The 18,763-nt window shown below is 37.6% G+C and overlaps 1 protein-coding gene across 1 annotated transcript in view; it reads right to left on the bottom strand.

Annotated features, from left to right (window-relative positions):
- LOC107703324 (unconventional myosin-XV-like) overlaps window positions 1-11,193 on the bottom strand; it is a 38,436-nt gene extending 27,243 nt beyond the window's left edge. The window contains exons 1-13 of the mRNA XM_016505913.1: window positions 9,414-11,193; window positions 8,070-8,176; window positions 5,656-6,840; window positions 4,767-4,849; window positions 4,541-4,604; window positions 4,161-4,270; window positions 3,930-4,004; window positions 3,316-3,406; window positions 2,558-2,661; window positions 2,287-2,350; window positions 1,624-1,737; window positions 1,364-1,525; window positions 1,125-1,238 (exon numbers count right to left, since the gene is read on the bottom strand). Coding sequence (XP_016361399.1) covers window positions 1,125-1,238; window positions 1,364-1,525; window positions 1,624-1,737; window positions 2,287-2,350; window positions 2,558-2,661; window positions 3,316-3,406; window positions 3,930-4,004; window positions 4,161-4,270; window positions 4,541-4,604; window positions 4,767-4,849; window positions 5,656-6,840; window positions 8,070-8,176; window positions 9,414-11,193 — 4,053 coding nt within the window. The remainder of the gene's footprint in view (window positions 1-1,124; window positions 1,239-1,363; window positions 1,526-1,623; window positions 1,738-2,286; window positions 2,351-2,557; window positions 2,662-3,315; window positions 3,407-3,929; window positions 4,005-4,160; window positions 4,271-4,540; window positions 4,605-4,766; window positions 4,850-5,655; window positions 6,841-8,069; window positions 8,177-9,413) is intronic.
- Between the last annotated feature and the right edge of the window lie 7,570 nt (window positions 11,194-18,763).

The following is an 18,763-nucleotide window of genomic DNA, read 5'->3' as shown; positions in this document are numbered from 1 at the left end:
ATAGGCCTATATATACCCAAGCCAATTTATTATTCTTTCCTTTTTGTCTTAGTGTTTAAAATATTTATTTTGAAACAAATTAATTAATTAATTAATTAAACAAACAAACAGACTTACTGGGTGAGCAGGGTAGACTATGACAGCTGTCATATCATACCCTGCCATGCCCAGCTGATGAAAAGAATAGAATTTATATCTACACAGAAGAAAGCCCTGTCTAGACTCTGCCCCGGTATGAGTTGTGTCAAGCTATTCATTAGCCCGTTTGTTTGATGAAAAAAGATTAAATGTAGTTGCAATAAATGCCTTAAGAATCCATACAACTGCAGCAGTGGAGGACTATTATTCTGCTGCGTGATACTGCGGAAGAAATGATGAAGGTACGGTTTGATCTTCGGCTGACCAATCAGCAGAAAGGGGCGTTTAATTACCGTCCACATGTAGAAATCGAATATTCAAGCTGTTCATTCATTTTTCCACCCATGAACCAAAAAAAAAAAAAAATGAAAAAGGAGCCGTTTTCTCATTTTTCTACTTTCAATATTAAATCAAAAAATGAATGATCGAATGATACATGGATTTGACATGGGCAAATAAATGTAAAAGTGGTTAAATGTGCGTTTTGGATCGTTTATTTGTTTTGTTTTTTGTTTTATTACTGACATTGCAAGTCTTGAAATGAAACAAACGTTTATTATCAACTTTTGATAACAGTTCATTAATGTAATTAATTTAATTAGAATGTAATTTCTTTTTTTCACATAAAATTCTTAGTAATAAAATATTTACAGTATAATAGCATTTTCATTTTATTAAACCAGTGGTTTCAAAATACATACTTTGTAGTTCTAAAAAAAAAAACATATACAGTATATTACATTCATATGTTTCTTTATACGTAAGAGATATTATTATGCATTGGATTTTGCAATTTACATACAGTATTTCAAATAGCGTTCAAACTTTTACATCAGTTTTTTAGTGACAAGGATGAATGGATATCATGCAGAAATTACAATTAGGTATAAAGCATATCCAAAAATAGAAACTAACATCTGTGTTATGTAACGGGGGATAATGTTTTGTTTAGTATTGAATCCATTACCAAGCAGGTTTTTTCTTACCGTGACTTTGAAAGTAATGGACTTCTGTAGACCCTCTGGGGAAATCTGTAGAATTTCAGCCACCACTCGGATCTCCTGAGCGCTCACAACTGATGCCACTTCCTGAGATTCAGTCTGCCAAGATATGGAGTAAAAAAAAATCTACTTAATTCATGACACCACTGAAAAAGAGCATCATAACACAGCAACATGAGGGAAATCCAAGTAAGCAGGATGCATTAGATTGAGATTCATTGTACCTCATATCTCTCGAAGAAGACATTTCCTAAGTGGAGGATGGAAGACAGGATCCTGAAGATACCGCTCTGGTCTTCGGCACTGAAGTGAAGTATTTCCATGGCGCTGAGGAGCCTGCGGAAGTCCTCCCCATCATTTTTGCCAACAATCTCACAGTCTCCACCCTTGCAACCAAAAAGAGTGTCCATGAAAGAGAAAAGCAGTCAAACAGCAGCGCTTTTGAATTTTTGAGGCTTTTATTGCTATAATGATCTGGCCTCACTTGATTGAGGTAATAATACGTCTCTGCGTCTTGAAGGTATAAAGACTGTTTCTGCTGTGAAGGAAGGCCAGCAAGCATCTCATAAAAAATGTGATAGTTTCTTTCATCTTTGGCCTAAGAGATAAAAATTAACATTATGAAATTAACATTTCAGATTTCTGCAACGAATGGACCCTTTTCACAAGACTGTGATGACGCGTTTAACGGTCATCAGCATCGTAAATCCTCGAATGTTTTTCATATTTGTATTTTGTTTTTTAATGTATCTACATTTATAACACTATTCTTTGTATTATATCACCTTTGCATCAAATTACAAAAAAAAAAACAGTTAAGGCTAATGCGAAGGTGTTTCTAACGCAGCGTCTATGGGAGGGACAGTAAATTTGACATCGTTCTCTCTTCTGAAAGCCGTTATCAGTCTCTCTCAATTTTTTTCCTTTTATTGAAATTCATGAAAACACTATCGTGGAGTTTTTCTTTTGCTATTTGAGCAAATGGGAATTCAAAAAATATATTTGTGGTACTCTTCCATTCACTGCTATTCAAGTTAGCCCAACTATGACGACTTCCGCTTCTGAGAAACCCGGAAATGTGAAAAAGGTCCATTGGTTTATTGAATGATGAACTTTTAAATGTCCATAAGAGCATTATGAAGAATACCTGAAACACAATCCTGGACTTTTCAAGTAGATACTGTGAGGTTATGGCACCGCTGATTACCCCTCTGTTTGAAGCAGGAAAATCAGACAAGCATTAGGCTAATATGTAATTTGCAACTTAACCCATGTACACCAACATACAGGCATTTTAACTGGCCTCATGTTAATCTTGACCCTGTTATCCTCTTTCAGCTGTAAAGGCACTCCAAAGAAGTGCTTCCTCTTAGGTGTATCCATAACACAGTAAAGAGACTTGATATTGATGAACTTACTCTTCCATAAATATTTCCATGTATTTCCCAAATCGACTGGAGTTATCGTTCCGTACAGTTTTGGCATTTCCAAAAGACTCTAAAAGAGGAGTTGCTTCAAGAATCTGTAAGCCATAAATACATAACTGTGTGAAGGATGTAGCAATAAACTGCTGTAATTTGTACAACACTGCAAAGTACTATCCTGTTAATTCCTGTTAAACTATCTAAAATACTTAAAACGAGATACATTTACTTAAAAGAGCAACACTGCATGAGACATGCGTTCCAAGATTATATCTTGAATGTGAGTGTATATTGTATTACTGCATTCTGGGGATATTTTGAGCTTGTTTATAACGTCAAAAAATCTGCTAGTGCAATAAGACAAAATACACTTTTTAAAAGATACAATCTTTGACAAGTCTTAATATTTACTGTTTCTATATAGCAAAATGTGCATATGATCACTTGAACAATATGGACAACACACTTTTTGCTGTTGTGTTGTCCTTTTACTTAAATTTCTATAAATGATTCATCACTTCTGTTACATTTTTAATCCTTTTTTAATACTCTATAACATTTGCACATGTTGCATGTCACAAAGTGCAACAACCCATGCGACATATAGGGTACAAACAACAGAAGGCCATACAGAAGTACAATACCTCAATCTGTATTGTTGCATAAAAGTAAAATAGAAGAAAAAGATGAGTTATAAATTGTATATAAACAGTTTTAATAGTTTTAAATACGTTTTTAAGCTTAACTCATACCTGCTGTGTGATGTTCTGTTTGTGATGTATTGCGGCTAAGTACCGGAGAACTAGCTTTGTGGTCTCTGTTTTACCAGAGCCACTCTCCCCACTGAAAGGCAATAAGCACATTTAAACCACATGATGACTGTAACCCCCTAAATTACCAGTTTAACTACTTAATTGCACTTTAAATTGGCACGTGAGGAACCAATTTCCTTGTCTTTTGCTATGCACTTAAGTAATGAGCTAGGTGTCTGATCATCAGACAGAGGTGAAATCGAATGCTTGAGTTTGACTGTCGTTCCAGCTACTCTGAACAGCCATGGGTGCATTTCACAGAGACATGATCTGCTGGTGCAATCATGGCCTAGACATCAGTAGTCTTTCCTTACAGCTATCTCCGTCAGAGCTAGGTTTAAAGTGTTCCAGGCGATGAGTTGTGTCAAGTAGAACTGACACTGATGGTTCCATCAGTGTAAAAGACTACTTGAGGTGACAGGACAAAGATCAGCTATTTGAATTCTGACAATTCCTTTATTTGATCTTTCCATACCACATTATTATGAGTTAGGTTAGTTGAACAGTGTAAACTTACATTCCGTGAGGTAATCAAATGTGTACCTAAATCCTACCTGATAATAATGCACTGGTTTTCTTTGGCATCCATCATTTTTGTGTATGAGGCATTTGCAATAGCAAATAGATGTCTGCAGACACAATGGAGAAGCACAAAACATTAAAGAAAAAAAGTACAATATAAGGAATTAGCCTTGCGTTGATAAGAAATTTCATTTTATAAAAGTGGTGCAAAAAATATAAATGAATTAATTTGTTCAATTAATATTGTGAATGAATGAACTTACGGAGGATTCTCTCCAAGCGCATGTCCTTTGTGTTGCAGAACCATGTCTGTTCCATAGATGTTGAACATCTTGTATGGGTTAACAGACACCAGGATGCTTCCAATGTAAGTCTTGGAGGAAAACAAAATTATTTGTTCATAATCTGTTTTTGATAACAGTTCATTAAATTAATTTAATTAGAATTTAATTAGAATTGTATTCATTTTAAAGTTCACAAAATTTTTAGCAATGAACATTTTATAGTATAATAGCATTTTAATTTTATTTAACCAGTGGTTTTAAAATACATACTTTTTAGTTCTAAAGAAACAGTAGTAAATTGATGTGTTTCTTTATAACTAAGATATGCAAATATGCAGTGGACTTTGCAATTTACTTACATATATCAAATTGCTTTCAAACCTTTTCTTCAAATTCAGTAACACAGCACCTTCGTGCAGCTCCCTGGAAAGAGATTTATTCTTTACGAAAGCATTTTCTTTTAAATTTGAGCACAAAATTTCAGTTATCATATATACTGTGTGTGTGTGTGTGTGTGTGTGTGTGTGTGTGTGTGTGTGTTTGTGTATAGTTAAATAGCATTCATCGTATTCAGTAATTTCATACTCAAGCTGTGTCATGTCCTCAAAGCCATCCTCCTCTGCACGTTCACGGTACAGCATTGTGGGCAGACTTCGAATTGAGTACATCTAAAAAGAATTCCAGTAAAAGAAAAATATTGTGTAAACAATGTGTAAACCAATCATGATATAAGGCCAATATTTCACACTATATTTCCTTACAGACATTAGTCAGGGTCGATGTCATATTGAATTTTACAAAGATTAAAATAAAGCTGTGAGGTACAGGCTTACAAGTTTCATAGTCTTTGCAAGGGCATGCATGGATTTATTGAGTTTTTTTCTACTGAAAGATTTTTTGTAAGATATTTCATCAGCAACTGGCATGCACAATCAATTGAACACACTGTATTTCTGTCTCTCACAGCTTTGTTTTCATTCCTGTCAAAAAATGTAATATGCTGCTACTCTGACTAAGGTCTGTTGAAATGATACCTGTATGCTGTTGTAATATAGCTGGCGTGGCAGGTATATTTTGGTGCATTGTGGCTATTGTTCTTGTTTTGAGTTTGCCCAGTCATTTATATTTTATGTTGATTATTTATATAAAACAATATCCATCCATCTATCCATGCAGTCATCCATAGTCTATATTACCTAATATCCGCTAAATAAACAAGTCATAATATATTCGTTTGATATTTGACATTGCCTGGCATTATTTTTGACCCATAGTTTTAAACCTAAATTTCAATCTTTCTAATCTAATCATTTAATCTGAAGCTTCAAATCAGTCATACTATAGCATCATTTTAATGGCACAGATATTTTTCTAGTGTATTTATTTCTAGTGTACAACAATTTCACAGGTAAAGTCTAGATAGCAACAAAAAAACTAAGCAACGGTTTCTTATATACAGCAACTATTATGTTACCTTGTCATACCAGTTCCCTTGAGGTTCACCTTCTCTATCTGGTAGCCATGCAGGTTCTGTGCTATCTGTCTCTTGGCCAGGAAACACAGGGATGACAAAATTCTCCAGTTCTTCATCCCTATACATGGACCATTTTGTGAGGTTCTGAACAGTATGATGAGGGAGGACTCTTTCTGAAGACCAGACATCATCTGGCTCATGAAGATCTAGTATTTGATTCTGAGCCCAGTGTTCACCAGACTGGCCCTGAATCTGAGGGGTCACTACTGCGTACCTTGGGTCCTCTGGAGAACATCCCAGTGTTGACGGCAACTTGTAGGATGCTTTGCGTAAGTTAATGTTCGTCAAGGCATTTCCCAGAAAGGGTGATGTGGGAGATTCACTTTGAGCTGGTTGACCTCTTATCACGATTGATCCATCAGGCAATCTGTAAGATGCTTTACGAAGGTTTTGGTTCTGAAGGGCACTGGACAGCATTGAAGGGGGAGCTTGCACTTGTTTTGGATTTCTAAACAGACTAGAGGTACTAGGTAAGCGATAGTTGGCCTTACCAACATTTTGTAGTGCACTTGACAAATTAGATGAAATTGATTTCTCTGGTTCTTGTTCAGAGCTCTTAGTCAAAAGGGTTCCATCAGGAAGTCTGTAGGAAGCTTTACGAATGTTTGAATTTAGAAGAGCACTTGAAAGACATGGAGAGGATGACTGTTCTGCTGGTTGGTTTCGAGAAAAGAGAGAGCCATCAGGTAGTTTATAAGATGCTTTACGTAGGTTAATATTCTGCAGAGCACTTCCCAGGTATGGTGAGGAATTTGTTGTGTCCGCGGCTTCATCAGTGCTAGTGGATACAAGTGTTCCATCGGGAAGCCTGTAACTTGCTTTTCGAATGTTAGGATTCTGAAGAGCATTGGATAACAGTGAAGAAGATGGAGCTGGTTGTGCTGGCTCATTTCTTGATATTATTGTACCATCTGGGAGCCTGTAAGTTGCTTTCCGGAGATTAGGGTTTTGCAAAGCATTTGACAGAACAGATGTAGTAGTCTCCTCTTTTTGGCCTCCGAAATTCCTAGATATTATTGATGTATCAGGTAGTCGAAAGGAGGCACCTTGAAGGCTTGGATTCTTTAATGCATTTGACAAAGGGGAGGAATAATCCTGTGCTTGCTGGAAAGGAGTAGGATTTCTCTGTAAAGGAGAGGAATAGGATGCATTTCTTAAGTTAGGATTCTTAAGTGCATTTGATAATACTGATGCTTGCTGTTCGGGTTGTGACATCACTGGAGCATATAATGATGTATTCCGCTGAAGAGGAGAGATGTATGAGGCACTGCGTAACTGAGGATTTTTTAGTGCATTGGTTAGCGCTGAAGATGGCTGCAAAATGTTTTGCGGTTCCTGCTGAGCAGCTGCAGAAGAATAAGGAGATGTGCTTCTTTGCAGTGGGGAAGTGAGAGACGCATTACGTAGATAAGGGTTTTGCAATGCATTAGAGAGCATTGGAGAAGAAATCGGATTGGTCACCTGAACCTCTTGAGGTGCCACTATAGAATGAGGAGATGCAGACATTTGTAGAGGTGAGCGGTAAGTGGCATTACGGAGAAGTGGATTTTGCAATGCATTTGTTAAGGCTGAAGAAGAGCTCTGAGATAAATTTTGGTTGATCTGCGACATTGGGGATTTAAACCTGGGAAGAGGTGAACTGAATGAAGCAGCAGCAAGATTTGGGTTCTGTAAAGCATTTGTTAGTAGAGGAGATGACCCTCGTTGAACTGTCTGGGCAAATTCAGTTATTACTTGAGGCTGAAGAGTGATACTCGATGGAAATTGTGATCTGAGTGAGGCACGATTGATTAATTCATTATGCAGAGCATTTCTCTGTATAGCGGATGAGTGGATCGGCGATGGTGATCGTACAGACATTGGTGAACCAGCTCTCATTGAAAATTGAGGTGATGGGCATGGGGTTGGAAAATGTCTCACAGAGAGTTGTGGTGAAGGTACTCCAGGCTGTTTTACTAGAACCTGTTGAGGAAAAGGTGGTTGAGCATTCATTACAAGAGGATGGCTCTGGCCTCTTATTGATTGCCTGAGAGGAACAGGACTTATTGGTACTCTCACAACAGGACGCCCTCTCCCAACAGGTCTATGAAAACCTCTTTGTGGATTTGGTGTTCCAGGTAGAAAGAATCTCTTTGAGTCTTGAAACCCTGCTGGTCTGGAACCTTGTCTTGCCAATATGATGGGGGAGGATCTAACACTTTGATTCAAAGCTCCTGAACCCATGGATGCATTATGGATGGAAGATCTGAATGGAGCGACATTTTGCATTTGAGGAGTACCATGATGACCTTTTCTTTGAAAAATTGGATTGACAGGAGATGGCTTAACTGTTCCCATTGGCACTTTGTTCCCACCAAATCCTCTGAATCTACGTGTGGATGAACGAGTAGGCAGATGTTGTGGGTCATGTTGAATTCTGCCAGAAAACACTGATGGTGATGGTGAAAGAGGTCTCTGAGGTCTAGAAGCAAAAGGAGATATTGGTCTTGGAGACAGGGGTCTTTGGATGGGAGATGTGGCTCTGCGGCGTGGGTATGGAGAGTGCTCCTCTGGTGATTGTTGGCCTACTGTTGGAGACAGTGGAGGGCTCCTCCTCCGTAATGATGGTTGTGGTGAAAGAGAGCTTTTCCTCATAGATCTTGATGACATGAAAGACTCCTGATTGCTTCTACCAATTGGCCTGAAACGAGATTTTATTGGAGGGGTAGGACTAGCACTTTGCCTCAGGGTTGCTCTAGGTGAAGAAGGAGGACTTCTTCTTCTCATTGAGCCTCGTGGAGACATTAGAGGACTCTCTCTTCCATTAACAAGAGGGGATGGTGCTCTAGAACCAAATGGCTTTCTCTGTGGGGTTGGAGATTTTCCCCTTAAAGAAGCTAATGGTGATGGTGCTCTTCTGGATGGTTGTGGAGAAGAAGGGGGGCTAAATTTTCTCCTTTGAATAGGAGAGAACTGCCTTTGTGCATTATTATTGTATGATGGTGGGCCAAACATTCTAGACTGCCTTTGTGAGAACCTCGGACTCATTTCCTCATACATATCAGATCTTTGGCGAGGTATAGGGCTGCTTCGAGTTGAAAAATTGCTTTGTCTTAAGGAGAGCTGTGGTGATGGGAGATGATTAAATTGTCTCATTGTTATTGGTTGGACATGTTCGTGTGGAAAATCAAGTCTCTGAAACATGGGATCTGGATAGACTAAATGGGGAGAGACTGGATCACCCATAGTTGGATCGAATCTCCTCGCGGACAGAACTGGAGATGCTGGTGTTGAGAGTGGTATGGGTCCAACAGGTCCAAAAGAATGTCTACTTAGGACAGGTGACACTGGCATTGGATACGAAAAAGGTCTTGCTTGAAGAACAGGCGAGGATGGTATTTGGGGTGATCGGGTTAAAATGGGACTACTAAGCGGTATAATTGGTGCTGGTCCTTGTTGAATTAATATAGGGATGGGAGATAATGACCTTTGTACAGCTTCCGGTTGCTGTGGAATATATAGAGGAAAGCTCATAGGTGAAACAAGTGGCTGGTGTTCAAATTGGTCTGGAATCATCTCAAGATCACTCCTGGGAATCTGAAAAACTGGACTTGAAATTTCAAGTTTTTCTTTTCCAAACAGTTTTACTTGTGGTCTTGGAAATCTGAATGAATCTTCAGTCAATATTCCTTCGGTTGGTATTTGAACATATTCATTACCATACATTTCTGAGGGTTCTGTTGGTTCCATGACGTCCTCCACCGTGTACATAAATGGCTGGTTAACAGCCATCTGAGGGTCAATGTAAACCGCAGCGGTTTCTCCGCTGTACATGTACTGGTTTTGATTGTATGCATTTTGATAACCTGGATACATCATGTAGGCATCTGAAACACCATCATAGTGACTATAATAGTTTTGCTGATCACCATAATAGTCAAACTGTTCTGGATAGTATCCATAGTCATAATATTCCACATCATTACCAAGGTAGCCAAATTCATCTTCCATCGCATAACCCATTTCATCATAGTATTCCATACCATCAACAGGGTATCCAAATTCATCGATTCTCTGGTGCCTGTAACCGTAGTCCATTCTATCATCATCATAATAACCATAAGGTTGTCTTCCATCATACTGATACTGATCATAATAATCTTCATCAAGATATTCATCTCCATACTCATCCTCATACACCGGATCATAGTATTCGTTCTCCTCATCATAGAATCCATACTCATCTTCAGGATAATCATAATACTCCTGGTCATCTTCAAAGTAGTTATACTGATGTGGTCCTCTATAGTGCCCCTGACCATAGCTGTCATGATTTCTGCTTCTATATCGTCCCCGGGGATTATTTCTGCTATAACTGCTTTGAACATAGTCATCTTCCTCATAGCTGAACTCACCCTCATCATATTCATAACCTCCATTCTGATAGCCGTGATATCGCCCCACACTTGACCTGTCATAACGAACAGAGCGACCTAGTCGTCTAGATGCTTTGGATGAGATGAATTTGTTAGTTAGCCAGTTTGCTGCTCCTGCTATCTTCCCCAGAGCCCATCCTTTACTCTTGAATTGTGCAGCTCCAGTTTTCTTTTTACCAAAAAAGCCTTTGAATTTGCCTCCCAGTCCAGAGGTGGCTGCTGCATTTTTATTCGCCTTTCCACCAATACTGAGTAATAAGAGTGTTCTTCCACCCTCCTCTTTTTTATTTTTGTCATCTTCTGTAGCTTTGGACTTTCCGAAACCTGAAAACAACTTTGATGTACTTTGTAATGCCTTTGGTGTCATACCTTTTTTCTTCTTGCTGCCAGATAGTCCCATAAAAAGCCTAGATGTGCTTTTTAGCTTTTTAGACTGTTTTGGGGCAGGCTTTGAAAAAAATGGGGACTTTCCTGTCAGACCTGTGAGAACTTTAGAAGCACCTTTTAAATTAGCTTTTGCATCCTCTTTCTTTTGAACATCCTGCTGACCCTGAACAGCAAAGCCCATCATAGCTGAAGAGGCCCCTTTCAGGTTTATGTCCTTCATTTTACCTAGCTGAAGTTGTGGCTTCTTCTCTTCAGGTTGGAATCCTGTCACAGCTTTTGATGCAGCCTTAATATTGGCACGCTTACCAGTTTTTGGATCAACACCTTCCTCTGCTGCCTGGCCACGCTTTGGCTTAGCTACAGCCTTTACTGCCATAGCTTTGGACGCTCCCTTCAGAGCAGCTTTTCCTTTTCCCTTTTTACCACCATCATCCTCACTTTGCACATCCTCTTCATCCACTGCTTCACTGTCCTCAGCCTCACTTCTTTCCACCTCGGAGGCCTCCTCAGATTCACTAGGAGCTTGTTTGCCCTTTCCTTTTCCTTTCTTTGGATCCTCTTTCCCTTTGCCTCCCTTACCCCCTTTCTTGTCATCTTTTGCTGCCTTTGTATCTTCTTTTGCTTCCCCCTTTGCACCTTTCTTAGGTGCAGCTTTGTCTGCTTTCTTTGGTGGCATTTTATCCTTCTCCAAAAATCATGCAATATATGTCACTGTGCCAAAAAGGGGTGGTCAATGACAGAAAACTCAAACTGTTATACAAATGTTCCATGTGTAATACAGCTTCAGCATAGCGTAAGTGAGCATAAAGTGCAAGTAGATCACTTACATCACAAAAAAAGTTATTAATTATATGTCTAATTTTGTCTTTTGAGTATAAGAAAAATCATTTCCACTTAACACAAAAGCCAAAATGCTGATAGCTCTTTTGTTCAGGACTCTACCTTACAGGTGAATTCCTCACATTTCAGAAATGTCCAACAGAGTTGTGTCCTTGGCTGTAGTGCTAATTTTGGCAAGAGATTTCCCACAGACGAAACAGGCATCCATGAATGTCAGCATCCCTTTTGTCATGTGCTATAAGCTTTTTCATGCCTTGGGAAAAGTACTCCAGTTACAGTTTTTGTCCTCTTGAGTTTTGCAGGTAGTGTCCTTCAAGAGCTCCAGATGCATGTGTCTGAAAGTATGCGAGGGCTCCCCGTGATAGTTGCGAAGGGCACCTTAAATGTATCAACTACACGGACTTAGGGTAACATTATCTGTTTGGCTCATTCCTATATAAATAATGCACGTAGGCTGAGCTTTTACTAAACTGTGTCTGAGGACATTTCCAAATAGAACCTAAGTATGGTAATGATACTGGCCGAAGAGGAATGTCTCCTCCATCACATCTGAGGTGGGTTAAATGTTTAATATTATTAGAATACTAAACAAATAAAAAGCATGTCATTTTATATTGTTGTGCCAGACAAGTTTTATTTTCTGTTGTTTGATTGAGCAGTGACTTGAAGAATGATATTTTGATTTAAAGCAAAATTATCAACCATATAACAGAACAATTTTTTGATTGTTTAGACTAAATAAAATTTAGCAAAAGTATATTATATTTACAAAGTATATATATTTAGCTTGCATGTCTAGACAGACATGATATATGTTTTTTTAATGTCACACTTTATTGGCAGGATGACTTTGGAGAGTAATTAGCACTTCTAAATATATTTTTATGAGCAGGAGAAAATTCAAACGAGTATCAACATACATTATTATGATGCTATCAACTGTCTGATACATATGTACCTTAATATGTCTGCTCTTAGAAAATTCAGTTTTTATCATGGACTAGAATCACAAATTTACATACTAAGCTGCGTGATTATTTCTCTGTTGACCACTTAATATTCCAGAGTTCATGACACTGGTAGGGATTAATTCTTAATGGCTGGACTGTATTCAGTTCACTAAAAAATAATGAAATATTAATCGGAAAAGTTCTAAATATAGAGTGACCCCATTCATTGTTAACTTCATATATTCACTATCCCATGCAATTATTGGATATGTATGTGATATTACATGTAGGTGATATTTGCGCTAAACATATTTTTTCATGATTTAATTTGGTTGTCATTTTCCTTGCTAGAAGAGATGGTTATCAGTGTAATTTAAGTTGAGTAATTTTGCCTCTTACAGTGCATCAGCTATTCAGCGGTTATGCATTGAAACAAGTCCAAGAAGAGGTTATGAGCTGCTTGTCCAATCCATTTCCAATGCACAACAGTTATGACTATCAATGTAATTAATAAAATGCAAAATAAAGAATCAATATAACAAGTTGGTTTGTTTTGTTTCATTATAATATTAAATAGCACACCTAAAGTCAGATTATTTTTCAATAGGATATATACAGCATTACTTTCATTAGGAACTAAATATATAAAAATATATAAGGGTAAATATAAAGGTAAGCAAAAAAAATATATATCGGTGAAGACGCATAGCTTAGTCTCCCTGACGAGACGTAATGCATACCACAAACCCTAAATGAACCTGTTTAAATCCAAGCCTAGGCCAAGTGCTGGGTAAGGTTACAATCAAGAGGCTCAGGGGAGGACTAGATTAAATTTCAGTGGTGTTATAAATGGTTAGAAGCAAGTCATCTAAGTGACTAAATCTATGCATTGTCTCACACCAAACAAATAAATGCCAAACATCATCTTTTCCACATGAAATGTCAAATGACTGCAAGAACAGCCTCTAAAATATGCCATTATCTACTGTACAATTCACAAATCTTAAAATTGCGTTCATATTAATGTTCAATTAAATCTTGTTTGTCTTGTAAGTGGCTCCAGCGTCATGAAGAAAATAAATTTTTCTTTTCTTACACTGTAATAGTAAAAGCAACAACAATAAACCATGGTTTGTTAAACTGTCTCGTTATTGTGTCAGTGATTTATCTAAATTAATACAATTAAGCTACACCACACAAGTGCAGTTTTGTCATGCACAAGCAAACAAAGTGTTAGATTAGCGTAATGAACCTCCTCCTGCTTGGCAATGCCAGCCATTAATCAATAAATAATGAAGGGAAATCCTAAAAAGGGCATCTGGGGTCTAAAGAATGGTGGTCAAATGTCCAAGATATATTATTAAATGGCCATATATTAAAAGAAATAATGAAAGGAATATATAAGTATATATAAAAATATAAAGGCTTTAAATAAAAAGTAGGCCTACTTAATTTCAATATAATCTTGTGATATTTATATAATACCATCAAATTAATCAACTCCATTTATTTATTTTATGAATATTTATAATATTTTAGCAAAGTAAATTGTAGTCCTAACTAGCATTTTACAAGAAACATACATCATAAAAGCATAACAAATCGTAAAATTATTGTCATGATCATGCCAATAGCTGTAACACTTACCTTAAAAATTGCTTTCAAAAATTATTACATTCGAACCCTTTTCCAAAAGAGCTGCTCAAAGTTGTCCATCGTAATATAATGTTCTGACATATATGATCCATTCTCAGTGTGCTGCATTTAACTATGCTTGACTGACTCATTGTATGTTCATATAAGGGCTGATCTATTATGTGGTTCCTCTCCCTAATTGCCCTCTTTCAGATGTAAAACTGCCGGCATACAAACAGTCATCTTCTCAAAGTGCTGTAGTGGAACAAAAGCAATGGTAATCTGACTTGCGTGTTTCCTGATTTGGACAATATGAATTATATGACATAAAAGCATCATTATATACATCTAAGAAGCTGGCAGGTATAGAATTTCTATTATTCTAGAAACCAAAGGTCTGGCTCCGTATGTAAACAAACCACCTCACCCCTATTACAAGCTAATGGCTAATAGGCAGTGGCAGCAGAGATGTTGTTCTTGCCTCCAAGTTTCAAAGATGAAAATGCATCATCATAGGCAGCGACCAAGTGTCCATCTACAAAAACTAATTTATTAAAGCTCCTTCTCTGTCAATATTTGTAATGCCAATAATTGTTCAATATAGTACCAGTATAATGTCAGAGAAAGAAAATATGCAAAAACTGCAACTTCACAGGCTGTAAATGAGTTTGTTTCTTCATCAGAACAGATTTGGAGAAATTTAGCATTATATCGCTTGCTCACCTCTCTGCAGTGAATGGGTGTCGCCAAAATGAGAGTCCAAACAGCTGATAAAAACATCACAATAATCCACAAGTAATTCACACAACTCCAGTCCATCAGATAATGTCTTGTGAAATGAAAAGCTTCATGTTTTTATATATGTCTTTGCTTGGTTGTAAATATGAGTTCTCTATGCATAATATTGCTTTCTCCATTAAAGGGTTAGTTCACCCAAAAATGAAAATTAGCCCATAAATTACTCACCCTCAAGTCATCCTAGGTGTATATGACTTTCTTCTTTCAGACGAATCCAGTCCGAGTTGTATTAAAAATTGTCTTTTGATCTTTCAAGCTGTTTCATGGCACTCAGCAGGTGTTGCATGCTTCAGTCCAAAACAAGTTAAATAAAAAGCGCCCATTCATAAAAAAAAGTGTCTCACACGGCTCCTGTGGGTGAACAAAGACCTCCTGTAGTGAATCGATGCGTTTTTGTACGAAAAATATCCATATTCAAAACGTAATAATCGCTTGAATCTAGCTTGCGCTCACTGTTGTAAACGGAAGCAGCTCCGGGAGGATGACGTATAAAAAAACAGCATATGCTGGTTAGGTATGTCTTGAATCATGGCAGCTGGTTTGAGCTGGTTTAAGCTGGTCCTTTGTTGGTCCTAAACTGGTTATAAACTGGTTATGAGCTGGTCCTGAGCAGGAGCTAGTGGTTTAGGACCAGCACATGACCAGCTTAAACCAGCTCATAACCAGCTTATAAACAGCTCAGGACCAGCTTAAACTAGCTCATGACCAACTAAGGACCAGCTTAAACTAGCTTAAACCAGCTGCCATGCTTCAAAACACACCTAACCAGCATATGCTGTTTTTTTAACCGGGTTTCTTACAAACACAGCTTTTCACAGAACATTAATTGATGGACTGGAGTCATGTGAATTATTTGTGGATTATTGTGAGGTTTTTATCAGCTGTTTGGACTCTCATTCTGACGGCACCCATTCACTGCAGAGGATCCATTGGTGAGCAAGTGATGTAATGCTTAATTTCTCCAAATCTGTTCTGAGCAAGAAACAAACTCATCTACATCTTGGATGGTCTGGAAGTGAGTACATTTTGAGCTAATTTAATTTTGGGGTGAACCTTTAAGGTGCACTAAAGGTACAGCAGGTGTATCTCTGAATGAGTGTTGCTTCCCCACTGACAAGCTGTTGTACCACTATATTTTGTACATTTTCCCTGACATTGTACTGGTAAATCAGCAGGGGGCAGCAAAAGCTCTTTAGAGAAGACGAGAAATGAATGTCATATGTGAAATTCATGGCATCAACTCACATAATCTCTTGCTCCATGCTTTCCACTTCACAATTAAGCAACTGTGTGGACAATATAATACAATGTACGTTTACAGATATGATAAAATATTAGTCAGAACATAATGCTGTTTGAAAGACCACACAAGAAACTCACAAAACAGTCTACTGTGGTTACTCCCTACATAAAGGCATATACTCCCAATATATAAATACCACAATTTTCTGTTTCTTTCCTTCTTCGTTGCTGTGACCAAGAACTTAAAGAGAGGTCGTGCAGTTAATTACTAGTAGTAAAATATACTTGCTCAATAAAAGTTACAAAATGCTAAATAAAAGCTACATTTCACAATGTCCAGTGTTGGGAAGGTTACTTTGGAAATGTAATAGGTTACAGATTACAAGTTACCCTAATTAAAATGCAATAAGTAGTGTAACTATTTCAATTATTTTATTAAAGTAATGTAACTGATTACATTTGATTACTTTTCTAATTTTCTAATCTTTTCAACTGTTCATTATTTTGAAACATTTAAAGCAGACAGGGTAAACCTTACAGTAGTACTCAACACTGATTACTGTCAGACTTTCATGAACCTTCTTCACTTGAATTAAGATTATAATAATTTAATTGTAAAGCACAGCCACAACAAAATCGGACTTTAGCACCTCTTTTTACCTTGAGATCTTTTTGAGGTTAAATACAGATTTAAAATCATAAGATATAGTTTAATAGCTATGATACTGTTTTTGAAATCAAATCTTTGCATAGCTATGACAGGAAACACTGGCAGTTAACCTTAAAAAAAAAAAAAAATCATATACATAAACCAAAATAGGAAATAATCTAGCGTAGCGTTAGTTCTGGCAGATCACGTTTGTCAAGCTCGCATCAGCTGACTCTCAGCTGATCCCCATCTACCGCAGAACCATACCGCCAATCCAAACTGTATGCTAATTGTCAGTCATCTTTGATGATAGTGGTCCTGACAGAAATACAGTTATCGAATAAGCACGTGTCCTATTCTGTGTCCTCAACTCCTGAAACATTGGTGTCTCGATGTAACCCCCTTTGTAATCATTAACATTTTCATAAGTGTAATTTAATTACACATTTTTTTCTCAGTAACTGTAACAGATTACAGTTACATTTATTTTGTAATTAAATTACGTAATGTAGTTACATGTAACTAGTTACTCCCCAACACTGGTCAGGTCTGATGATAAAAGCCCACGCATGGGCGACTGGATTTTTCAAGTGCTGTAATGGAAATGGCAGATGAGGGACGAAACAGGGACGTTCGCAAACTGGCTCCGACGAATGTCCTCCGAACGTCCGCCAGCGAACGTCAAAAAGAGGACCAAATGCGGACGTAAGTGGACGTCCTCAAAACGTCCGCCAGCGAACGTCAAAAAGAGGACCAAATGCGGACGTAAGTGGACGTCCTCAAAACGTCCGCCAGCGAACGTCAAAAAGAGGACCAAATGCGGACGTAAGTGGACGTCCTCAAAACGTCCGCCAGCAAACGTTACACAGCGGACCAAATCCGGACGTCCTCCGAACGTCCGCCCCCGAACGTTACAAAGCGAACGTACTGCGGACCTAAACGGACGTCCCGTTTGCTTGAAACACACTGACTCAAGAACTTACTGTACAGTCTAGACTTTCTGTTGACATAAGAAACGAAGTACAAAATCCAGGTAACTAAACTACTAAAAATAAATATCTCCACAAAATAAACAGATATATTTTATGATCGAGTGTAATTTTAATCTTGTTTAATGTAAATGTGTTTTTCAGCTGCAGTGTAGCAGGTGTGTGTTCAGTCTGTCTGCAGGTACACTAGGTTTACTTCCTGTTTCTTAAGTCTTTATGTTGTGTGACAAAATGACCCATAAACCCGAATAATCTCGATCACTTCCATTAGAAACTTGTTCTGGAAAATCTTTCTGATATTTCTATCACTTACCTGTGAGTATCAAATCCACAAGAGTCGTTGAAATATTCTGATGTTTAAAGAAGTTGATTGTTTCAGGCGTCTATATTGTTGCTGATCAAGTTAGTTTCACTTTCTCTGAATCTCTCACTGAACTCCAGTGATGTCAGAGCTCCTCCTGTATTTATACATTTAAACGTGTCTCTGTATTTCCAGAGCGACGGAGTCTCCAGAGCGCGCGCCGTTAAAGCCCTTTCACACGAGCGCAGCATGCGATAACCCTGCGCGGTTTAAAACAAATCTAGAGCTCACGTCTGCCCTTTGAACACAAGGCTCTCCAGATGTAGGGCTGAATGGGAAAGTTATCAATGGATCTGTCTGACTTAAAGTGACAGTTCACCCAAAACTGAAAATTCTGTCATCGTTTACACTCCCACAAGTTGTCCCAAACCTTAATAATTATTTCTTCGGTTGAACATAAAAGAAGATACTTTGAAGAATGTGGGTAACCAAACAGTTTCTGGTCCCCAATGACTCTGATAGTATTTTTTATTTTTTTACCTTACTATGGAAGTTACAACCAGCAGCTGTTTAGTTGAGACACATTCTTCAAAGTATCTTCTTTTGTGTTCAACAGAAGAAAGTACTTTATGCAGGTTTAGAACAACCTGGGTAAATTATGACAGAACCTTTAAAGTGACAGACACATCCGTGCTTCTAAAGATATAGGCCTATTGTTTTATTAAAATTTGGACAGTCTATATATACATAATAAATAATCATATATGTCATATACAATTTGGCATTTTAAAAAGTAAAAAAAAAAAAAAGCTAAATTGTTTAGATAAAAATGGGACAAATAA

This window comes from Sinocyclocheilus anshuiensis, unplaced genomic scaffold (assembly GCF_001515605.1).
Source record: "Sinocyclocheilus anshuiensis isolate Anshui unplaced genomic scaffold, SAMN03320099.WGS_v1.1 scaffold58, whole genome shotgun sequence".
In the NCBI taxonomy this organism is placed as follows: domain Eukaryota; kingdom Metazoa; phylum Chordata; class Actinopteri; order Cypriniformes; family Cyprinidae; genus Sinocyclocheilus; species Sinocyclocheilus anshuiensis.
This window is presented reverse-complemented; position numbering and strand designations above follow the sequence as displayed.